General features: G+C 40.5%; 1 protein-coding gene across 1 annotated transcript in view; it reads left to right on the top strand.

Moving 5' to 3' along the window:
- Positions 1-25,788, top strand: part of prrt4b (proline rich transmembrane protein 4b) — a 39,146-nt gene extending 13,358 nt beyond the window's left edge. The window contains exons 4-5 of the mRNA XM_066667035.1: positions 12,586-12,699; positions 22,874-25,788. Coding sequence (XP_066523132.1) covers positions 12,586-12,699; positions 22,874-24,897 — 2,138 coding nt within the window. The 3' untranslated portion in view covers positions 24,898-25,788. The remainder of the gene's footprint in view (positions 1-12,585; positions 12,700-22,873) is intronic.
- Positions 25,789-25,808: the final 20 nt, after the last annotated feature.

Below are 25,808 nucleotides of genomic sequence, written 5' to 3'. Positions count from 1 at the left end.
GGTAAGATGGTGGTCATGTTACCTGTTTGCTCCAGTGAATAACTAAAGAAAAGCTAAAACATGTTAATAGTAAACACAGTAATTCACTGGCAGTGAGTTCTCCAGTAATTTAGGGTTCTTTTTTTTTTTTTTTTTATAACTGTGCTTGTAACATATTTTCAGATTTCTTCTACATTTATTTAGACCTTTCACTGTAGGTACACTGATACAAGTGACCTAATACCTCTGAATTATTGGATAAGATAAGTTAACTCTCACAGAGCTGCAGGGACCTGGAGGTTGCAGGTTTGAGCACAGCTCCAGGTGCCTGTCTATGAGGAGTTTGGTGTGTTCTCCCTGTGTCCATGTGGGTTTCCTTCCTCCGGGTGCTCCGGTTTCCTCCCACGATCCAAAAAACCCACGTAGGTTGCATGGATTGGTTACTCAGCAGTGTCCATAGGTGTGAGTGAATGTGTGAATGTGTGTCACCCTACGAAGGAAGGGGCGCCCCCTCCAGGGTGTGTTCCCTCCTTGTGCCCAATGATTTCAGGTAGGCTCCGGACCCACCGTGACCCTGAATTGAATAAGCGGTTACAGACAATGAATGAATAAATGAATAATAGAACATAATCATTGTGGGAATACCAGAACAAATCTATGTAAATGTATCATTGAGGTAGGAAATAAACTGTCAAAACAATACATTTCATAAGAAATTAACTCCACGTATAGACACCAAACAAATAAAAACTAATAAAAGTTAAAGTTTAAAGCTGCTGCAAATTTACAGATTCTCTAGATGTATATTTAAAGAACACAACTGCATAAATTGGATTTATTGCTACATTATCATATACAAGTAATGCAGGTAATATAAAATGTGTGCATTATTATTAAATTACTATAATAATACTAAAAATTATGGAATTATATTATTAGTTACAACAGTCATGGCACATTTCAGCACCCCTCTAAATGGTAGCTTTATCTATGACCATGTGACCTTACGGCTGAATTAAATTTACACACTTTCTTTCATTAAATGATCAAATATGACCTGACCACTTCAGAAACTTCAGACATGAAACAGATGAATGGATGAAGCAGTTGAAGTGCCAGGGATTTAGAGGTACAGCTGAGTGGCTGCTGTGATGTTAGCAACAATGTTATTCGGAGAGTGAGGCTGAAGACAGAGCAATGCTTGTTCTGTTTTACACGCTAACCCATGCTCTGCACAGTATGGAGAAAATACCAATACTACTATTCTATTACCACATACTGCAAGGGCAATATGCCCTGCAATAAATAGCATATTGGCGCTATCCAATTGAAAACATGTGTCTCCATTTTTGTTGAATTTAATTTACTACATCTTTTGAACACAGCAGCTGACCTTCATACTGTGTGGCAATTTTATGATAAATAGACCAATAAAAATGCTCCAAACATGTTAATTTACTGTTATGGGAGATATGTGTTTTTCAATGGACAGCGACAATATGTTTAAAAATTTAGATAAAAACCTGTTGCTTTTGATCAAAACCAGTCTGGATTTCATGAATATATTGACTCATCAACTGATCCACTGAAACATCAAGGATTTGTCTAGACACTGTCAGCACACAGTAAAACACTGTGTTTGGCTAAGGGGCTCATAGGTTCAAATGAATTATTGTGCATCTTTATTTCATGCACAAAAATAACTGCCTTATGTAGCTTTCAGACATCAGCGTATAGTATTGTATTGATATATCCTGCTCCCTTGTAACTATGCCCTACACCCGTGGGCTGTTAGTTTGTCATGTGACTACAGCCCATGGGTGTATCCCTTTAGGTTTTGTTATTTAAGATTGGTCAGTTTGGTATGGCCTTGCGGTTCGTTGATCTTGTTCTCTGTGCCATCAGTTTTCTTAATTCTAGTGTCTTGCCTGCTTTGTTTAAACTGTCAATGTACCATTTTATCCCCCTCAGTCTAGTGCAAAATATCAACAACAACATCCTAATCCTAACAACATCCATCCATTATCTGTAACCGCTTATCCAATTGTAGGGTTGCGGGGGGTCCAGATCCTACCTGGAATCATTGGGCGCAAGGCGGGAATACACCCTGGAGGGGACGCCAGTCCTTCACAGGGCAACACAGACACACACATTCACTCACACACTCACGGACACTTTCGAGTCGCCAATCCACCTGCAACGTGTGTTTTTGGACTGTGGGAGGAAACCGGAGCACCCGGAGGAAACCCACGCGGACACGGGGAGAACACACCATCTCCTCACAGACAGTCACCCGGAGCGGGAATCGAACTCACAACCTCCAGGCCCCTGGAGCTGTGTGACTGCGACACTACCTGCTGCGCCACCGTGCCGCCCATCCTAACAACAAACTATCCTAATAAGGGCCCAGTTTCCCAAAAACATCTCAATGTTAAGACCATCTTAACAGAGAGAGAGAGAGAGAATCTCCTTTGTTCTGAGATATATTTGGGAAACCCAGCCCAGGTTTGTGGTGGGTTCTGAGCCAACTTGGAATCACTGGGCCCAAGCAAGGAACACACCCTGGACGGGGGCGCCAGGCTCACAATCATCCAGTCACTCAGAGTGTGAGAGGGAGAATGAACATGGAGGAAATCCATGCAGTCACCAGGAGCAAAAGGAGTTATCAGTTGTGCATGGTATGCATTTTATATTCACCATAATAGGTTAATATTTGTATGCTTTAAGATGTTCCAGAAAACTACACTACTACCTAAATCAAGCCAGAAGGGGTTTGTTTGGCCCCATCAAGCTGAAGTGAGAGGAAATTTTCAATAAGGTAACTTACAGTAATATAACCCATATCTAATATTAATAAAGTACAGATTATGAATATCAGTCTCTGCCATCCAGCTCGCCCAGATCACCAGCATACTCCATATCACAGTGTTTTTGAACATGAAGGACAGACAGAGCCATTACACGGTGCATCTTGTGCAGTACAGAGGAGGTAATTACACATTCTGATCTAATCCCCACTTTATTAATGAAGAGGGAAGAGAGAGGACAGGAAAGACAAGATGGAGAGGGGAAAGAGGAAAGGCTGATGAAGAGAGAAGATAGGAAGTGGGGGGAGGAAAGAAAGAGAAATGAGAATAGAGGAACAGGAATGACAAACGAGTGCTCTGAACACATTCTTCATCATCTAATGACATTCTGCTGCATATATTGTGTTGCCACATGGCGGAAGATAATGCCTCTTATGGAGGCTGTTCATATTCACTATGCCATTAGCAGAAGATATTTCTGAATAGGAAATGGCCTGAAGTGACCTAGCAGTGAAAACCTTTTAAGGCTGTGTCATTCTTTAACCTCTTCACATACAGGTTTATTATTCGGTTATTAATCTTCAGGGTTATTATTCAGTAACATTAATGAAACTAATTTGTAATTTAAAATAGCTAGGAGACAGAAGAGTTACAGCTCTCTGACATTTTTCAACCTAACCCCTATCTTCCTCATTTGTGTTATATGAGTGACTACCACAAAATGTTGATTGACACAGAGCAGAACATTTATTGTCTCAGAACAAGCTTCACATAAGCACTGAGCAAAAACCACTGGACAGAAAACACCTTCTTGATCAGTATTTCTTCTTAAGTCAAGTATATTAAGGAGTTTTTCCTCCTTTGCTGCAGGAAGGGTAGGAACTCTGCTCTGAGGGTTTGATTACATTCAGTGTTCAGCCACAAGAGCTTTAGGGAGTTCAGGTTTTTGCATGATTAGTTAGTTTTAGATCACAAATGTAATTCATCAATATCACTCTAGAGCAGTGTTTTCCAACATTTTTTTTTATCACAGCACCCTTTAAAAGTATGTAAAATGTCAAGTCACCCCAATCTAAAAACCGTTGTCTATACCCATTTTACAGCCAAAATGCACATTCACACAGAAACACTTTTTATGTCACATGCAGTGCCTATAGTTTTGTTAAATGTTCTTTCTTAAAATTAAAATTGTGACAACAGCGTATTGGATTTCTTTTTATGAATGATTTGCTTGCTTTTTTTGGCTGCATCTGCTCTGTCCACTCGCATCGTGAAGCCACCATCCAGCTCTGCCAACAGTTTACATGTCTCATTGAGAATTTTTAGATGAAATTCAGAATATTGTGACTCTTTTCTCTAAATATTCTAACTTTAATATGGAAGCTGTCATAGCTGCATTTTCATGATAAGTTTTGTAGCTACCATCATTCATTATCTGTAACCGCTTATCCAATTCAGGGTCGCGGTGGGTCCAGAGCCTACCTGGAATCACTGGGCGCAAGGCGGGAATACACTCTGGAGGGGGTGCCAGTCCTTCACAGGGCAACATAGACACACACACACACATACTTTTGAGTCGCCAATCCACCTTCAACATGTGTTTTTGGACTGTGGGAGGAAACCGGAGCACCCAGAGGAAACCCACGCGGACAGGGGGAGAACACACCAACTCCTCACAGACAGTCACCCTGAGCGGGAATCGAACCCACAACCTCCAGGAGCTGTGTGACTACGACACTACCTGCTGCGCCACCGTGCCGCCCTAGCTACCATCAGCAATGTCAAAATATATTTGATGGCACCCTGACAAACCCTGATGGCACCCGGGTTGAGAAAGTCTGCTCTAGAGAACACACTTCCACTGCTCCTGAGCCCAATGCTGGGGGCTTATATCCCTCAAGCTTATGCTTGGCATTAGCCATGGTGACATTTTTGTGGCCACCCGTGCACACCCCAAAACCTGCCCCCAACCTTTGTCTCTAGTCGTGTTCATATTCATATTTTTCAAGTTCATATTTTTTCCTGCAAGACATTATGCATATTTTCATTCCAAGTCATGTGTTCTCTGCATAAGCAACATACATTTAAAAATACACCTTGCACCTCTACTTTGAGCATTGCTTTTACAAGGCATCACACTGGTTCAGAGATTTCATATTTAGTCACATTTGTTATGGCTGTCTGCAGATGGTCTTGTTACGAAATCACATTTGGCATCACAAGACCAGTCGGGTATTCCACAAAGTAGGATTTCTCAGTTTAGCCAAATGTGTCCAATAGGAAAGGTGCTGAGGGACATTTCTATTGGGCAGTCTGCAACTCTGGGCTTAAGATATCTTATAAACTCATAAAACCTACTTTGTGGAACAACTCCAATTCTGTTGCACAGCCCACAGCTACAAGGATTTATACCCCGCTGGTTCTCACTTGGAATGGTGATACTATGTTGCTTTTCTGTGGAAATCTTACAAAGTGTGCAATACTTTATTGAACATAGGTGCCACTCAAAGTAGCTAAAGATGCATTAAAGCATTAAAACCAGTTCTTTCTTTTTATTCTATTGCTTGTTTCTCCATCTGCTGTGCTGCAATAATTTGTTACCACTTTTTTATTCTGGTCGTCAATGGTAAGGCCTCCACAGAGCAAATGGATCAATCTCACTGCTGCAGTCACACTGACATGGTGGTGATTCGTCAGTGTGTGTTGTGCTGGAACCAGTGGATCAGACACAGCAGGCAGTGTATAGAATATTTGGACAGTTGGTGTACAGTGTATTTGATGCACATATATAACAAATAGGTCAGGGGCACATGGGAGTATGGTGATATGGTAATGGTCATTTGTTCTGCAAGGATCATATCTATTGACTGACCCCTGCCTTAGACTCTAGAGGCAATCTTTAACATGGTGTGCTCAGTACCAGCATTGCCCTGGGCGTGTGCTGTCACATCCAACAGAAATAAAAGGATAATGGGATGTTTTCCACCATGAATACAGATTCTCTCAGTATCTCTGTTTTCATCACTAATGGGAACTCACCGCGTGAGGATAAACTGCTGATCTGTGTCCTTTCACTGTCCCCCAGGGCCCCATTTACAGCCTGCTGAAGAAGAGCGTGTTCCACTCAAATTATTCACATTGAAGACCTTTCTATGAACAAAGACATATATTTTGTATGCACATTCATAAATATCAGCATACAGTCCACCACACATGACTTGAAGGATTGCAGTGAAGGGAACACTTGTCTCGCTTCACTAACACACTTAATCCCTCATATGTGTGACAGAGCACTTCAGAATGTGCTTTTAAAACGTTGCCCAAAAATATGAGCTTATAGCATATTGCTGACTGGTTTATCCACAGAAGACTTTTAAAGGTTTTACAGTCAGTCCTAAGAGCTGTTTCGACACCAAGCATTACAGTGAGACATATTTTTTCCATAAGTTTACACAGTTCCCTGGGGTCTTAATGAGACGTCTGTTACATGCTTCAGTCAAAATACCACAAGGATCAAAAAACACATACTCATTCTCCCATATCTAAAGAGCACTGTTTAGCATGACTGTTCTCAGGGTTGATTAAATTACAAAGATAACATTGTGTTTGACTGAGTGTAACCACTGCAAAATTGTAACTATTATAAGGTTGGACATGCACTTTGAATAAGGAGTAATTAAATGTAATGTTAACTGCTGAACCATTTACAATGAACCAGAAATTCTGAAGAGAAAGTGAATTCTACGCTGTCCTTTAAGTTGGAGCAGGAATTTTTAAAATCTAATTCTGCATTTTTAGCTTAGAAATATTGTGGTTTGTCAGTAATTATTTGGCATTTTAAAAGTTCAAAATGTGATATTTAGATGTATCAATACGTTTTTTAGAGAATTGGACCAAACACTGTGACAGCTTTCTCCATCCTCCAAACAAATCTATCTGATTTATCCCGTCAGCTGTTCTGTCTCTGAGCCTGGGGCTTGATGTAGCAATTTGTGCTGGTCTATGCATTCAACAACAGAGCAGTGCCCTTGTTAGCCCTTAGCTTCAACATTATGTTGGTGGGTCTGAAGGGCCATATCCAACCAACATCGCAAAGACATGAGCCAGTGTGTCATTCTCATTCTATTTCATATAGTACGGGACAAGAATTTTTATTGCGGTAATCAGTGGGTTGAAAGAAGAGACCTGAAATTGGGGCGGTGCCCATTGATTGGCTTGCTTTTTTCTTTTTGGCAACGTTAAACCCCGGTCACACTAGGGTTTTGCATTTCCCCGTTTTTGCTGTTTCTCAATACAAAATACTTGAAGATAAACTGCCGTACTTAGTTGTACAAACTTGACAAATTCGACTCGCGAGTACAAAGCTCTGATTGAGGACTTGATGAGTCACCGTCTCAGTGGCGGAAAAATATGGAATCAGATTTGTGCCGAAAAGAATCGCACAAAAAAAATCATCACAAACATAAAACTTATAACTTGCAAACAAAATATCCAGCTCTGACGTTTGTGCTCCATGACTTTTGCACGTGCTCTCTCGGTTTTGTGTGCAAGCTGCAGAGTTCTGTGCAGGAGCACTCCGAGTTATGTGCGTCTGATCCCTGAGTTTTGCGAGCATTTTTGGCAAAAACTTTGAAAAACGTTGCTGAATAGCTCTCTTAGAATTTCCCCTTTCCTAATATTTAAACATATAGCCCTAACTATATTCAGAGGGCCATTACAAAAAATTTCCACAGAAAAATTTCTTCATCTTCAGAATATCAATAGTCTGTTATTGTGTCTTTAGTGAGCCTTTCAGATTTTTGAGACACTTTGAAAATAAAGAGCTAATATCCGCGGAAGGAAGCTACACGTGTAGTTTTTTCCACGGTATGGAAGTTGTGTTCGTATTTCGCCACATAGCGGAGACAGAATGCAACTATTGCAGCATTTAAGGTGAAAGAGAAAATCCAAATGAATCGATTGCTCATCCTTGGTGATGTGTATCTGAGTTTTTTGTAACTCGTATTTTGGTATCTGAATTTCGTCTACTGAATTTGAGAAACTTCGAAATATATTGTTTGAATTTTTTTGAGCTTGAATTTTTTATCTGAATTTATTAACTGTAATAATGACAGTGAAAAATTGTGTTCTTGAAAATTCATGAGTTCTATTCAAGAGCAATTATATTCAGATGCATAATTTCAGTGCAAAAAAATCAGTGCTACAGATTCAAAGGTGATAATATTTCAAAGTCTGATGACACAGATTTGCTTCCATACTGTTGCCACCATGCATTAAATGACATGCATTAAAATCTACCGTTACGTAGGTTTAAAGTTATTGGCTATTGCTTTTGCTGCACCACATCCAACAATAAAATGAAACCACCATAGGACCATGTTATATGTTGGACCACACTCACAACAGCAGGGAATTTAACATGTTCGTGGGGTGGTAATGTATATTGGATACATTTGATTGCATCAACTGCTGTACAGTTTTTGAGGTCTCATTAGCAGCAGGTGGAGAACAGTGCACTGCTCATATAATATCTGATCAGTGGTGGTGCCATTGATGAATAGGGTAGAATTTAGAACACAAAATATCAATCATGTGTGCATAGATTTAGCATGCTAAACATAGGATGAACATAGGTTTAATCATTTAATTAAAAAAAACAACAAAAAAAAACCAATGCATTTTGCCCCAGTGTCAGGATGTCCCATTTTCTGCGGAGGTAAATCTTAGCAATCATTTATTCTGGCTTAACTATTTCTACTAATTACTGTACCTAGCCTATAATACCAATACAAGCTCATAGCTTCAAAGACACAAAAAATTGTACATATTAAGTGACAACAAATATCACTATTATGAAATACTAAAAAATAGCTAAAAGTTCCATGTGAATATATCTCAAATTGAACCGATTTATTCATTCATTTATTTTCTATAACTGCTTTATCCCGTACAAGAATCATTGTGGGCAAGGCAGGAACACACACACACACACACACACATACACACACACACACACACACACACACACACACACACACACACATATATGAGAGCAAGAGAGAGAGAGAGAGAACAGCCTTCAGGTTATAGTGGGAGGGTTGTGTTGTTTGACAGTTTAGCTGCTGTAGCATGGAACTCTGCCAGGAAGGGATGAGCAGAGAAAACTAGATAGGCGCACACATTCACACACACCAGCAGGAGTACCTCATTAGCTGTTGGTCTGACTTGGTGCAGAGCTTGATGCTCATGCAAATGAGAGCTGAGAGAGTAACATCCAAAATCAGACCTCATCATATAAATGCATCACACACTTCACAGTCCATCACAGTGCATTTGTTGACTAATTTTCACTCAAAGAGAAAATCAATAGAAGGCAATGGGATGTGGGGTGCTCAAACTATTGCACAAGGTGGGATATGCATTCTGATATGCACTGTTGTAATAAAGCCTTAGTTCCCATAACAATATTTCAAACCGTTAACTCAGCTATAAGAATGTTTTTGTCTTGGAAAAAAATCCCATTTTCCATTCCATTTTCTACATGGACCCTTGGTCCACAATGTTTGTTTTCTGGAGAAGGCTTTTCGTAGGAGGCACTCAGTCACAGAACCAGGAGACCTCAGCCAATAGCATTCGACACGTGCCTAACGAGTCCTCCATCCCTGGCTCTACAGATGCACAACTTACTTTTGCACCACACTGACTGAGATATTTGCCGCAAAAAAGTAAAAGCACGCAGAAGTGTGAGCGAAAAAGACAGCATTTATGACTCGTAGCCGATTCGAGCAGGTGTAATCATTGATTTGTGTTTGGAATTGGATTTTTGCTCCTGTAATGAAGAATTCGTAAAGGTGTAACTGTTAAGTTGTATTTGTGGGAGAGGAAAAAAATCTACAGGTTTGCAACTCCTGAAGAGATTTTCACTGTGACTATTTTCTACAACTACAAATTTCACTGTCACGGGTGTTCAGGGGTTTTGCACCAAATATACCTCCATACGTTCTCTCAGTGTCTATGTGAGTTTCCTCCGGGTGCAAAAACACACGATGGTAGGTGTTCAAAGGTGTGAGTGAATGTGTGTGTGTTGCTCTGTGAAGGACTGGTGCCCCAAGGTGTATTCCTGCCTTGCACCCAGCGATTCTGGGTGGGCTCCGGACCCACCGCAACCCTGAACTTGATAAGCAGTTACAGACAATGAATGAATGAATGAATAATGAACTTGCTCATTTATTGGGTTGTAACTGTAAATGATAACTGTAAAATTCCTTGAAGAGAGTTTGGAACTAACATATATACAAAATTATATCACAAAGCAATATATATATTGTTCTAAATTTAGTAGGTCTATTCTGAGATAAATTAATGTCAATTGCCCAAAAAAAACATTTTCTCAGATACCTCAGTAGACTTTTGCACAGTACTGTGCAATGCAATATTTGTGTGTCTGTGTGTGCTTGTGTATACGACTCAGTACAGCAGTCACCTTAATAGAGCCACGTCTCTGGAGGTCAGTGGCCAGCAGGTGGTAACTTATTCAATATTATGTCATGATTGTATCAGCCTTCTCTTCTGTGTGGCTGAAGTCATCCAGTTTTGAGGGCACTGTCATGTTGCTCTCAACTAATAATTGAATATCTTTGCTGAAGCAAAACTTTCCACTTATTTCATCGGAAAATCATGGGAAAACGTAGCAGCAAATTTGAAATAACATAGGCAGACTTTGTTATTTAGCTGTGGGGTGATTGACATTAGGCTGTTTTTCAAAAAATGTGGTGCACTTGTCATTATTGAAATACACTACATGTCCAGTAGTAGACACATTGTTAGTTAATTCACCTTCTTCGCCCAGCCACTGTGGTAACATAAGGTAAATTGTGCACAGACAGCCTGTATTATCTGCAATAAAATTGATGAAATAGAATTACAGTCTGAAGCAGCTGCACATGACTTTATGGCCACCCTTCTTAATGCCATGAAAGTCGAGTAAAATGTCCCTCAGCACTGAGCTTTGGGGCAGTGGAACTGGGTGATGGTCTTCCAATCAATGTTTCTGGGATGAGTTGGTGAGTGATGAATAGGGGTGGGCGATATGGCAAAAATACATTATCACATTTTTTTTTCGCAGGATCATGATCTCGATCCTGTTTTTCTCGCCTAAAATTACCTACTCAAATCTTGAGGCAGTGAATAAACTAGAGGCAATTTTATGAAGTGTTAAATATACTGAAATGAATCTTTAGTGGTCAAAATATGCTCAAAACAACAAAATATTTTAGGCAGTTTTCTAAATTTAATGTGAAATCTTCTTTGAAATATTTCTTTGGAATCTTCAAAGAAACCAACCTCTCCATAAGGAAAATGATTAATTTTACTGCAAAAAAAAAATATCTAAGCTTAACTTGATGGACGTGTCGTTAAAGCTGAGACCCCAAGCTACGCGGCCATAGCGGAGATCCATGGGGAACATTCATTCATTCATTATCTGTAATCACTTATCCAGTTCGTGGTCGCGATGGGTCCAGAGCCTACCTGGAATCATTGGGCGCAAGGCGGGAATACAACCTGGAGGGGGCGCCAGTCCTTCACAGGGCAACACGCATTCACTCACACCTACGGACACTTTTGAGTCGCCAATCCACCTACCAACAGATGTTTTTTGGACCGTGGGAGGAAACCGGAGCACCTGGAGGAAACCCACGCGGACACAGGGAGAACACACCAAACTCCTCACAGACAGTCACCTGGAGCTGAACTCGAACCCACAACCTCCATTGAAGACTGCGACACTACCTGTTGCACCACCATGCTGCCCCAAAAGTTGTACTTTATTTTGAACTGTTGTTTTTCTTTATTTTTGCAAGTCATCTTTACACAAACATGAGGACTACTAACGAGTGGGTTGACTCCAATTTGGTCTTGTTTTGAAGGGGAAAATCTACATAAGCGCTAGTATCCTTTTTGTGTGTTTCAGGCTTTGTGGTGCCACATTTTTTTTTTTTTGCAAAGAAGAGGTTTCATGTAAATTATTTTGGTTTTAATTCAGTAGTTGTACATTTTAGAGTAGTGACTTACATTATCGGTGTCCTGAGAGTCCGCCCATTCGACTGATGTGTAATATGTACACAGTATGTAAAACAACTTATAAGAACTGCAGCGGACTGTATGTGCATTAGCAATGATCTCCCTGTGATGGTACATTTAATCCAAAATCCGTACCTGACCTCACTAATGTTCTCATATCTGAATGCCATCCTATTCTCACAGCAATGTTCCAAAGCCTTCCTAGAATGTTCAATGGCAGGGCAAGTTATCTAGTAGTACCCCTAATTCAAGAAGAAATGTCAGATGAGCAGTTGTCCACATACTTTTGTCCATGTAGTATACGTTTTGCTAGTTAGTGGAACATAAAAAACAAACACATTTAACACCCCTGCATCTTTGTATGTTCCAGTGTGCTACAGGCACATATTTTGTAGTCATTTGTAACCGTTCAAATCTCCCATATTGTGAGGATGCTGAAGTTACAAATACATAAGGATGTCTACTTGTAGTGCACAGCTTCACACACACACGGGCACAAGAACAAAACAGTCAATGTAATAAGGTCGTGAAAACGCTCCAGTTCTATGGATGGCTGGATCTGTTAAAGTGCATGAGAGAGATGTCCCTGACAGAACTGGGTTAGAAAACATCCTCTTCTCATTACATCTTACAAACTATAATGCATGTTAAGAATCAGCTTTCCTAAAGAGATTAACTCTGCATGTCTCAAGCCATATGTCTCTGGTTTTCTCTGCAGGTTTAGAAAAAGAAAGGACAGAAGAGACTGCAGGAAAGACCACTGAACTCACAGCAACCGAGAGAGGCATAGAAAAGTACAAACCCACCATCAGAACAACTCTGAAGACTACAGGTGATTCCACTTTTCTCATGTAATATATTGTCGCTACCGAAAAAAAAAACACATGTATCTTAATCTTTGTCGATTTTGGGTTTAATACATCATTTGAACACAGCAGCTGTCCTACGCATTGTATAAACATTTCATGATGAATGGACTAATAGAAATGCCCCAAAATTACATTGGAATCTAATTTTTACATTGACTTCCATTGAAAGTTAAGGTTTTTTTTTTATTTTTACTTTCTCCCGTAAAGTAACTATTTTTGAGATACATGTGACAATTTACAGCCAAAAGAAGATCTCTGTGAACAAGTCTGAATGATCTAGACAGCTGTATGTATGGTTCCTAAATGTGACAATCATCTAGGCCACAATAATGAGTGTTTGAACCTATTGGAGAATGACTCTTTGTAAAGACACTAGAAATGGAATTAGGTGCTGCTGTAGGTAGTGCTTGGGTATACACCATGATTAGTAACTCTTCACAGCAAGCCTGTACAAATTCCTACCTCTCTGAAGCCCATAAGTCTATGGTTTTGTCTATGGGGAAAATGAATAGCCTTTTAGGAAATTGCTGCTATATCACCCTGGGTTAAACAAAAATTGTCCAAAGTAGTTATATTTTTTCCGGTGTATACTTTCCTTCAGAAGGTCTTTTCTGTATTATAGGGTTATAACAGAATCATGATACAAATAAACTATAAGCATGCTCAGCAGTAAGCTACTACAGCTAATGTGGCTCACCTAGCACAGGGGAAAAATCTTGCTGGATTGTGTGGAGTATTTTGGTGGAGTTGCCAGTTTTCCGATGTTAATTCAGTGCCCAGCAGTGTTAGCTGGCATGCAGCAGCATTTGTGTTTTGACTCCTTAACAACCTCATAATTAATAGGATCCAGCGTAAAGAAAGATGCAAGTAGGTCATGTAAGGAAAAATGTAAATAGGGCAAAACATGTCAGCTTTAAAGTGTTTTGTTTACCACAGGGCACAATAGCAGTGATTTCTGAAAACAGCTTTCATGTTTTCCTTAGGGAGAATAGGCTTAGGGGCAGCATTTCTAATATGGGCTCAACATCGACTAGAAAACGACAACAAAACTTCAAAGGCATATAGGCTGATTTAGTGATGTCAGAAAGTGCCGTCATAAAATGGCAGTCAGGCAAGTCGACAAACACTCGAGATTCAGAACAGCTGTTCATTTTGGGACTGTATGTACTACAGAAGTCACTACATGAGCACACCATATAATCCATTTTAAAGGGAACATATTGTACCCCTTTTCCACAACTTAACACAGTTCTCTGGGCTCTTAAAGAAACATCTGTGTCAAAATACCACAAGTACCAAACAACACAGCACCGTTCTCCCCCCTCTAAATAGCCATATTTAGATCAGCTTGTTTTAGCACTTTTAAATTTGAATAATCCACAGCTCAGTTCAGTGCAAGAGCCTAGGAGTAAGTAGTAAGGAGTAGGGGCTGGTTGCACAAAACACCTAAAGTTTTCCCCTTACATATGACACTCTTCTTAAAAAGGCTTAGCTGAGGGATTTACTTAAGGGTGTTGTGAAGTATCCCTTAAAAGTTTTCCTTATGTAAGGAAGTGTAGTAAGGGATTTACTGCAATAACTGATTTTACAGGAGATTTTTTCCATGGAAACCATTGTTTACCTGCACTCGCTGTGATACCCTTTATCGCCTCACTTGCACCAGCTCACAAACTTTTCAGAAAAAAATGGAAACAAGAAAACAAGAAAACCAAATTGGTTAGCGGGGGAAAAGATAATACTTCTAGAGGAATACAATAAAAGCAGTCGGGCGAGGGCATTTGTGGCACACCGTTGATTTATTCACATGAATTCCTTGCCTTTTACTGATTGGAAGGATCCTGTAGCATAAAAACAAAAAGCAATCATTAACTGCACTGCAGCAGGAAGAGCACATCTGCGGAAAGTAGCGTGATCCAAGTCAAGACGGTTGGACAAATCGTGGATTGACTGCCGATCAAATTTATCATTTAAAATCAACTGCTCATCATTAAGCATATCCAGTGGGTTCTCCCGTTCGCGGAACACTCTCCTCGGAATACCATCATTTATCACCATAAACTCTGCCATGTTGCGGTTAAGACAGTATCAGAGGTACCTTTAATTTGTTTTCCTAAATTTGGTTGCTAAGGGGCTTTGTGCAACAGTTTAACGAATTTTCAGGGATTCATTAAGGGATAAGACAAAGATAAGGGGAAAAAAACCTTAAATACATAAATGAACATTTTAAGGAAACCTTGAGGAGAATTTTGTGTAACCGATATATTTTTAAGGAAACCTTAACTTGGACGTTAAGCAAAATCTTAACTAAAGGTGTTTTGTGCAACCCCTGAAGCTCTGGATTTTAGTCATTATTACTTCTTATTTGTGACTGGGTTGATTTATTTCACATTTTGTGGGTTGGTAAGAGCTCCAGATCCCCAAATTAATGTTCATTAAAAAAGTGTTTAATTCACAATATGTCCCCATTAAGACTCAGATCACACTGATCATTCAGACATTTTAGACTTGCCCAGACAAAACCATAATATTTAAAAAATAACAGCTATACTTATTGAGCTTCTTGATTTTGATCATATTTTACATTATCCACTACACATCTACCCTGTTACCACCTAGCACATGTCATGGTGCTCTATATGTGGTACTCTACACGTTGTTAAACAAGACTTCCACTCCTTACAAGACAAATTCAGTTCTCTTCTCTGCACACTTTCCACTATTCCCTGTCTCATCACACCTTAATGAAGGCTTTGATAATCAGCTGATGAGCTGGATCAAGTGTGCTGTGGCATAGAATATTGAAGAAGTTCAGGGCAGCGGGTCCACAGGAGTAGGATTACGAAACACTGCTCTAGTCAATCAAGCTTCAGCCTCAGAATGTGAATCACCTAATTAAAGCAATGGAGAGTATCAGACCTTTGAAACATTGTGATTATAGATACTGTGTTAAAACAGCTAATTGAATTAACAGAACACTAACCAAAATGAATTATAAAAAAAATAGCATAATTATTCACAGAGAAGCACACTGTTGGATTCCTGGTATAAAGTTATATAATGCCAAACCAGACCAAGCTGTGCTACTGCAACAGAAACTTGGCTGTCTGGAAGCAATGATGTATTAGCCACCATGCAAATTTCAACTAGAATGCGTGACCAAAAAAAATGTGTGCTACAGTTTTTCATTAGGTTGAATGTTGCTTCCATTGTATTTTGAAGCTTGTCCAATCTCATTGCTTATAAAAGAATGCATTCGTGGGTAGAGGATGGAGAGGTCAGTTGTATGCACAATTTAAGTCAGCACTGAGTTAGGCTGTGACAACCTGTAAAGCTCCACAACCAATCGGCTTTGCTTTCTAAGGGGGAGTTGGATGGCCTTTCTTCTCTCCCAAACTCTGTGTGTTGGGCTCTCTGGTGATGTTGCATTCATAAACATGCCATGGCTGTCTTCTCATTTTTACATTTACATTTATATTTACTGCATTTAGCAGACCCTCTTATCCAGAGAACTCACTATCTTAGTGTTGGTATAAATAGGTTAGGGTCCATATTCCCTCTGAGCTCAGACGCTTGTCAGAACAAGGGCTGATGCTGATACCTAGAAAGAACAAAACATAGTAAGTGCAATATACAATACAATCTAGTCAGTGCTCAAACCTAGAAGGAGAATCTAGTCAGTGCTCAAACCTAGAAAGAAAGAAGGTAAGAAATGATTTAGAAGCAGTATAAGTGCTGTTACAGTCTGTTACGGTGATCACTAGTGCTCACCTAAGTGGGTCACAAAGAGAAAGGTCTTCAGTCTGCGTTTGAAGATGGCAAGAGAGTCCACTTTTCGAACAGGCTAACCCTAACCCATCATCTGGGTGCCAGTACTGAGAAGAGTGTTGACACTAGTCCTCTATGTGACTTTAAGGATGACAGGTCAAGTCGAGCTGTATTAGAAGCTCAAAGGTGCAGTCCGACTCTAGACTATTGCCATAAGGTAGGGAGGGGCTGGTCCGTTCCTGTCTTGGTAGGAAGATGAGAGTTTTAAACCTGATGCGGACAACTACAGGAAGCCAGTGAAGAGAGCGCAGCAGTGGAGTGACCTGGATGAACTTTGATAGACTGAAGACAAGCCGTGCAGCTGCATTCTGGATCATCTGAAGGGGCATGGTGGCCTGCAGAGGAGGACTAGCCAGCAGGGAGTTGCAGTAGTCAAGCATTGAAATGACTAGAGACTGGACATGCACCTGGGCAGCCTCCGGAGAAAGAAAGGGTTGGATTCGCCAGATGTCGTACAGTAGCAATCTGCATGACCGAGTCAGGTTCATGATATGGGTTGCAAATGAGATACAACTCCTCAATTGTTCCATCTGGAGATGCAAGGAGCCTTGGTGTGATTCTGGATGGCCAGCTATATTTGGGAGATTGTGTGTGTTATCAATGAAACACTGACTGGCATTTGATGATGCACAATAGTCTACAGCATGTGGTGTACTAAACCAAGCATCAGTTATGCACTTACCCTTTTACCCATCTGTAACATTTAAATATAAGTTTCCAGCACCTCTACCTGCTATCTATCTGTGATAAGGCTGACTGAATCCAATTTTGTCTTTTCTTGCCTGGCTGTAATTGCTTCCAAAGGGAGCAGAGGCAAACCCTTGTTGAGGGCATCCCAGTTAACCAAAGCAAGGAGTGAAGCGTTGCTCAAAGCACCACTGAGTGTACGGACAGAAGTGTGTTGCCTTTACATGCCTCCTCCTGAGGTGCCTCTCAGACCCAGTTAGTGTGTAGACACCTAACCCACTTTCTCCTTCCCACATTCAACGGGCTAACCTAAATTCCATTAATAGACAGACAAACACAACTCTCTGATTCTGCATGTAGATTTCATAGATGCATATCGTTTCTGTCAAAAAAAAGCGCTAACAAAGCAAAGACCTCCTCAATATGTATGAAGCTGTTACACTGTCAATTCATTCATTATAAAGAGGGGAAGTTGAAAGTGAAGCTGCACTGACAAAATCTGTCACAGCAGGAGGGAATACTGTCAATATAACATCAGCAAGACAGGACAACTGTATTCCTCTCCCCATGTATGAATCTGTCCCTGAACAGTATGCATGCGCATGCTGATACCTATCCAATCGGCTTTGCTTTAGGATCTCATGCAGTATAAAAGTGCCTCAAATCTGATTTGGAAAGATTTGATTTAACATGTCCACACAGCCCTGAATAAAGTCAGATCTGTGTCACATTAAGGGGATTAAAAAAACAAGATTTGAATCAGTCCAGCCTGGTAATGTGAATATAGCCTAAAGCAGTCAGCACTTTTTTCCGCACACATGCCTCACATGGTAAGGCCATTTGGGCATAGGATCATTTTTTTCAGAAACTCTCTGCCATTCCCATTAGCAACACCAAGCTACAAACCGATCTTGATGAAACTTGAAAGTGAGGTCTGCTTTAGCTGAAGCTATTAAAGAGCCAGAATACACTGCAGATTGACAAACTGATATCAAATCCACAGTTTTGGTGTCATGGTTTAGTTTTAAAGATATCCAGCTAAGCGTGAGCTGGGCACAGCAACACCAGTTGCTTCCACTAGGAATAGGACCCTCAAAAAAGGAAGTATAAGGAAGTGTTGAATGTATTATATCACGTGCATGAATTGTAAACATTCTCTCTAATTAATTAAAACATGCACTTTCCAAGAATTGGAAAACATTCACTTGAGCTGACTTTTTGTTTTTACCCACAGCCCTTCTCTGGCTTCATAAGAACATGCTTCTGGGAGAAGTGGAAAAGCATGGTGTGGTTATGTAATGTGGCCATGTAATGCAGTGTCTTATGAAACTTGCTTTTTTCAAAAAAAAAAAAAAAAACATGGTTATGTAGCATTAGGTAATGGTTTGGCTCTCTATGCTAAGTCTCCAAGGGCAGTTTGGACAGAGGTACTTCCAAGAAGAACACATTATGAAACCAGCCCTGTCATTGTTTGGAGTATGTGGAGAGTGTGTTTAAAATGTTTCAAATCCTACGGAATTATTGTGTGTAACTATTAGCACAGTTTCTTACTCAATAAAGGTTTTTCCTAGCCTGTATATGGAACTTATCACATCCCAAGAACTAGCAAAAATTAAGTGCCTTGTGGTAAAAGCTAGTTTAATCTGGTCTGGCCAGGAGTACCTACATCCAATTACTAGTTTTGCTGGTGGCCAGCATGTCAGCTCCCCTTGCTGGTAGTTAAACATATCAGTATCAAAAACACAGCATAGTTTTGCTGTTTTTTGTTTTGTTTTGTTTTTTTTTTCTTACAGTGAAGTAATAGAAGTATTGGCAACTAGGTTAGTGGTGCTAATTCACCACTGCTCTCAAACCCCAGGTTGTTGATGTGGTTTTTGACACTGTAAGACATACTGATTTTCATTAAAATAACAAAAACTAAGGACAAAATGTAGGCTTCAATTTTAGCTATGTAACAATGTACAGACAACAATTTTAATGCAAATTTGGACATCTTGGCTTAGTGACTTTAATTGGCACAAACAGATGCTGAATTGTAAAGGTAAAGACAAATCAGTGAAGATGGATTTGGTTTGGGGAAATAGAAACACATTTCTGCCTATTTAAGCACTGGAAATAATCTGATCCCTATGATCTTAAATATGATGGCAATATAAATATAATGACAGGGATGCCTATATATATATATGTATTAGACCTGTTTTTCAAAAGGAATCACTTGTGTTTTTACAGAGGGAATGGCATCCCTTAGTATCCTCAAATCAAGAATTGGTGGGGAGGATAAAACTGTGTAAATACGATATTTCCTTAACTATAGTAAATGATATATTTACACATGCACTGAAACTATCCATACCAAAACATACAGAAAGACCCTACCAGGGCAACACTGACTACAATAGTGTCTATATATACATTCCATGGAAAGAAATTCATAGAACCCCCTGTGGATAAGTCGAGACACTTTCCTGTCCACTCCCCTACTATGTCCTGCCCACCCTGGCTCTGTAGAGTCATTTTAAAATAATGTTGGTGGGAAAGAAAACATAGTTCATGTGATTCTTGTGACTTGTGATAATGTGATTGGTTTGATTGGTGCCCAAGGCATTTCATCCTCAGTTGTGTTTTGCGATAGAGAGTTAAATTGGGTGACCAGAACACAGTAAATGTAGTTTACTCTCATCTCTGTAAGCAGTTGATTGATTGTTAGGCTGAATCTCTGGCCTGTGTCCAGAGGCAGGTCATGGTTTCCACATCATCATGGATGAAGGCCATCAGCAGATGAAAGTAAACTATAAGGAAGGCCACAGTTTGTACTCCCTCTTATCGGTGCCAGGCCTTCATGCTGCACTTTGTCAGTGCCTGCTTCATGTCCTCATTCCTCAGACTAATATGGTGCTTTGTTTTTAATTACTCCCAGGCCTTGGTTAATCATACAGGACAAAGCATGCAGAGAGTAATTATTCATCATTTTGACTGCTGAATAAAACAGCTTTTTCCTACATTACACTAATATGATTATCTAATGCTAAGTCAGATTATGCTTTGGTAATCAGATACCAAAAAAAATTAAACACATAATTTTTAAAATCAGTGTCTTTGTAGTTTCTTAGTTTCAACAATCACCCATTTCTGAATAATGACAGACCTCTTTGCAGATCCTTTGGGTAAAATAATTATCTCAAGCTGCTTCTTAAGATCATTTCATCATCAATCATTTCAGCACAGTGTAGTAATGCTGCTGCCACACTGCGGGGGACTGACTTAACTCTCATTTGTGATCATTAAAAATACAGCAGGCACACAAAACATGAAACACATCTCAGACGCCATCAGTAAGGACCTCACAGGAGACAGACAAGCTCCACTCCAGTATGATTGAAAAAATAAAAATGGCAGAATATCTAAGTTAGTAGGAATTCTCCCACTGGCGCTATATGAGTGCTGTTACCTCAGTGAGTTGACAGTTTTATTAAAGAAGTCACAGAATCAAAGGCACACAAACACTCAAGACATTCGACGACGTTTACATGGCACCGGTTAATGAGACCTGCAGATGAGAGGACTCTGTGGAAACTGATATTTAACTTACTGAGGAATGACCATCCTGACACTAACTTAAAGATCTGATATGCTTTCTCAGTGAGTACTGTTATGGTGTTCTTGATTAAAGAATAGATGCTGTCAGGCCAGATTTGGAGGTAGTTCAAAGACACAAGCCAGCCACAGACTAGCCATTAATCACACAGGAATGGGCAGGCTTGATTATCCCCACTCTGCTCTCTTAGCGTGGCACATGCATTTCTCCTCAAAGCAGCCCACACTGCATTCTAATGGATGCCACTTTTCACCACTGACTAGGCATGCTGGTTATTTTGGGGAAAGTGGTGGTCATCAGCGAGGGAGGCTAAAGCCAGGGCAAAAAATAACAAACCCACCTCTGGGAGGGGCTGTGTGCAGACGGCTCCCTTTTTTTTAAAAAAAAAAGAGGAACGTCATAAACAAAGCAATGCATTTCTCAGTGGGTGCAGCAGGAAGTGGCTTGCTAATGGATGTGTGCTAAAAAAACAAAAACATTACATTGAGATAGTGTCTCACCATTGCACAAGTCCAAACATTCATTATTTAATATAAATTACTCACGGACACAGCACATTGTGTGCTGTGGATTGTACATGTTTGTTCCATATTTGTTCTTACATTTGTTCATGCTTCATTCACACAGCTCATAAGTGGTTGTCACAAACAGATGAAAGGCACCAGTTGTATGAGCAGAATTTCACTGATTGTTCCAAATATGTGCATAATTACACAGTAAGCAAAGCAGACGGGTTTAACGGGAAATTATACATTCTAGAGAAGATAGTACGTTTAAAATGATCCTCATTATGTGTAATAAATAAAGTAGCTGCCTCTGCAGAATAAAAAAGTATCTTCTGTACTTAGAAATGTTTAAATCTGAGTATGCTGAATAAATTTACTTAAAAGAAAGTTATTTTTAAAGAAAATCTGTAGAGTGCCCCTTTAATAACTAATTAATAATTGATATCCCAATGTTATAAGAACTGAATGTTGTAGTTCAGTTAAATAAAAATCACTATGGAAGTGTTAATTTTAGTAATTTAGAAAATATTCAATTTATTTCAGGCATTTGAATTTAAGTGTACTGTTTTGCTCCTAGAATTTTATTTTTTATTTATTTATTTATTTTTTGTTCTAAATGTGCTCCAGGGAGAATTTTTTTGGACTTCAAAATGGCAACTCATCACACTGAGCTGAAAGCATTTGTGAGCATACATAGCACTCCTCTTGCCTGCCACCAAATCCAAAACAACCTCTTCCCACACCACTTTGTCCCTATACAATTTCAATTACATTTAAATAGAAAGAGCAGATGTTATGACTCTTCTAAGTGCTTACAGTTTCCACTTACAACAATCTTACAGCAAACCTTAGTTTGTATCCTCATGTGAATTATTGCTTCAGCACTGCCCTCTAATGGTACATTGTTTGATTGCTGAAACCAGGCTACTGTTATAAAAGGGAGAATCAAGCATTTTCATTTACATTTTAACATAATTCATGTAAACAAAAATATTCAGCGTAGTTTAAACAAAGACTTTTATTCTAATAAATGATGTAATTTTTCATTCATTCATTCATTCATTCATTCATTCATTCATCTGTAAGCGCTTATCCAGTTCAGGGTCGCGTTGTGTCCAGAGACTACATGGAATCATTGGGCGCAAGGTGGGATTACACCCTGGAGGGGGCGCCAGTCCTTCACATGGTTTACGTAATTTTAAACATATTAATCATGTTGAAAAATAAGGGTTTTCATAGGGGTTTTTATGGGGGCAGTTAGGGGTTACATTTTGTTTGTTTGTTTGTGTAGCATCATGAAATCATCTCAGCCTTTACTGCTTGGGTGAATCATTTTTGTCCACAGTTTCATGACAACAAGGAGGTATATTATGTGCCACACAGCTTCAGATTTCAGATGAATTGCCCAGAGACTTGACTAAGTGTAAATGTATGTAGAATAAATTTTATCAGAATGTAAACATGGTTTTATACATTTATGTAACGTTAAATGTTTTTATGTCTTTTTTTTTTCTTTTCCAGAGATGCCCACCACAGTGTCTGATGACTGGCTGTCAGATTTCACCCAAGAGTCTGCTCTCCCAGACTGCAATGCAGAGCATTCTGGAATCTGCAACACCAGTGAACCTTGGGCCCCATCCTACCCTACAGTTATCAGCAGCAATGATAGCATAACCATCAGCTCCACCAACAAATCACAGACCCCCATTCTGTTCCCATCTCTGCCCATGTTTGTACCGCTGTATTCTGACTGGAACAGTGCCATGGCAGACTGGGGTTTGGCGTGGGAGGCACACATTTATGGCTTGGGCTCTGTGTTCTGTCTGATCTCGCTGGCCTCCGCCCTTAACCTTCTCTGTCTGCCTTTGTGCTGCCCATCAGGCTGTGGCTATTTTGCTCTGGTCAGCCTTTTCCTGCTGGCAGCTGGCTGCACCAGAGCTTTTGCTCTGCTCTATGACGCTTACGGACACCAGGACCGCATGGCCTCCACCGAGGCAATATTGCTGTTATACGAGGCTCCATTCCCTTGTATGACTGCAGCATTTGGCCTGGTTTTCCTCCTCCTGTCCATGCGCTCCCGCATGCAGCTGTCATACTCTGCTTTCCAGAGGCCCTGCTTCTTAGCCTGTCTGGTTCTGATGCACTTTGCTGCAGCATTTGGTCCCGTCACACTCCTCCGGGTTGACCAGCAGGGAGCCCCGCTCTGCCTCTTCCTGTCTCTGATCTCCAGAGGTGCCTTTGTGGCTCTAGCGACTTTCTTATCTATTGCCTACTTTGTGTTCTACTGCTACGTCCGTGCTGACTCCAAGCATATTTACCATCTAAACAACACATCACCGACACCAGCTGAGCGCTACAACCGCTGCCCCTTCGCAGAGAGCCAGGACTGGGACAGAGCCGCAGTTGCCGTGTTCCTGTCAGCCATCTTCTGTCTCGCATGTGCCGGCCTCCAGCTCTATGCCATGCTGCATGCATTGGGAGTTGCTGGGGGTGCTGAGCTCTTCCGGCCCTGGCCATGGTGGGCCTTCCAGCTGAGCTGCCGAGTATGTGAGGCTGTCATCTGCCTCACACTTGCTTTGGTGGTGTCCCAACCCGTTTACTGCTCTGAGCACCTCCCGCAGCCTGGAAGCTGCTGGATGGAACTCTTAGCGGCCAAGTCCCCTATCATTCCTGGGAGCTATCAGTGGACCCTGACACAGCAGGAGAAGCTGGCAATCTGCGACCCGATCGGGCATGGTGAGACAGAATGTCTGCCCCTCTACACGCTTGTGGATGATCGCATGGGCAGCCTGAACGGACTGGACCTCCTATACCACAGTAATCGAGCTCTTGCATATCGGGACTTGGACCTAGACCTGCCTGAAACTTTGGTAAATACCGGAGCCCCTTCAGTGGGCTCCTCATGCACCAGTGACTCAACGGCAGACCTGAGGCCTCCATCGCCGATCAACTTGCGCCGCAGTATTGACGAAGCACTGTTCAGCGAAGCACTTTTCCCAATGAGTCTCTTCAGCACTATGAGACCTTTCACTTCTAGTGACCACTCACTGGAAGGCAGGGACACGGGTTCTAGCAGTGGCCAAACCCTCAGAGACACCGATCCATCCGATCCAGGCTTGTACCGGAGCTCCTCCTGTGTGGAGATGCTGCCCCAACCTCCTCTCCCTGTTCAAGCCCAGGAGAGTGCCCCTTCTGTGGGATTCCCTCCCTCTCCATCTCCATCTCCCTCTCTGTCTTCTTCCTGCTGTTCTTCTCCAGAGCGTTGGAGAGGCAGCTCCAGCTCTTGCTCCCTCTACAGGCCATCACTGGCAGGCTCTTCCCTGGGGCTTTGCTCAAGCCCAGAGGGACGCAACCCACCCCTTTCGACTGTCAGCGGTAGCTCTGGATGCACTGCCACAAGCCAGCAAAGACAATGCAGGACTCCCAGTTCCCAGGAAAATGTAGAACAGCAATCTGAGCTTAATCAGTCAGTGCAAGATGAGTTCATCAGTGTGTGCAGACAGATAGATGCTCTCAGCGTCTGCAGTGAGACTATTGATTTGTAAAGAAAGTCCTCTTATAGAGCGCCTAAGAGTACAAAACTGAATGAAGGCAAAGGACTAAAAGTCTATAAAAAAGTTTGTGTGAAGAAGTGAGTTGATGATTGTCTGTTACTAAGGTGCTATAGCTGATCTCGCCTGCTCCAGATTGTGGCCTAAAAGCAAATGTTGTCTAGTGAGATGAAAATGTGCCAAATGTTTGATATGTTTGATAAGAAAGAATTTATCAATAAGGGGATAAACAACCTTTTTTGTGGGACTATTCCATTCTGAATATCTAAGTGCCATCAGCTGCCAAAAGCTATGAAAGGTTTTTTTTTTTCGTAGAATATTTCTCAAGATTATTATGGGTCCAGAAAATTTGTAAAGCTTTTATGGATTTTCTCAAGTAATTTAAAAGTGTTGTGTGTGTACAGGTCTGTACTATACACAAATCTTTGTCAATATGGCTACTACTGTGAGTGAAATTAAACTACTGACTACCATACTGTAATTCACGTATTTTAACTGTAATAGCACTACAGATGTTAAACATTTAAATATTTTTAATGTGTCAATAACAGTTGATATCCTTAGAAATTATATTCTTGCTTTAGGCTTTCACTTCTACAGCTTCTTTTAACTCTACTGAGGGAGACGTCTGTGATTTAATCACCACGTTTTTACGATTACAGAGGGTGACCGACGCCCCTTAGAGGATTCGTTTGTCAATGCAGCACCCTCTGGTGGTAGATTTAAGTAAAAACATTAAGCTCTTTTTTTGTAGCATCAATTAAATGCAAGCACTTGAGTGACTGACATCCATCTTCCATGTTTAAGATGTTTGATAAGAACAACAGTTAAATAATTTATTTATCCGTGGAGTCTTAAGCCATCACTTACATGCATTTTAAAATAAAGGCAAATAAATTTTTATA

This window comes from Hoplias malabaricus, chromosome 4 (assembly GCF_029633855.1).
Source record: "Hoplias malabaricus isolate fHopMal1 chromosome 4, fHopMal1.hap1, whole genome shotgun sequence".
Taxonomy (NCBI): Eukaryota; Metazoa; Chordata; class Actinopteri; order Characiformes; family Erythrinidae; genus Hoplias; species Hoplias malabaricus.
The sequence above is the reverse complement of the archived record's forward strand: the minus strand, read 5'-3'. Positions and strand labels throughout refer to the sequence as shown.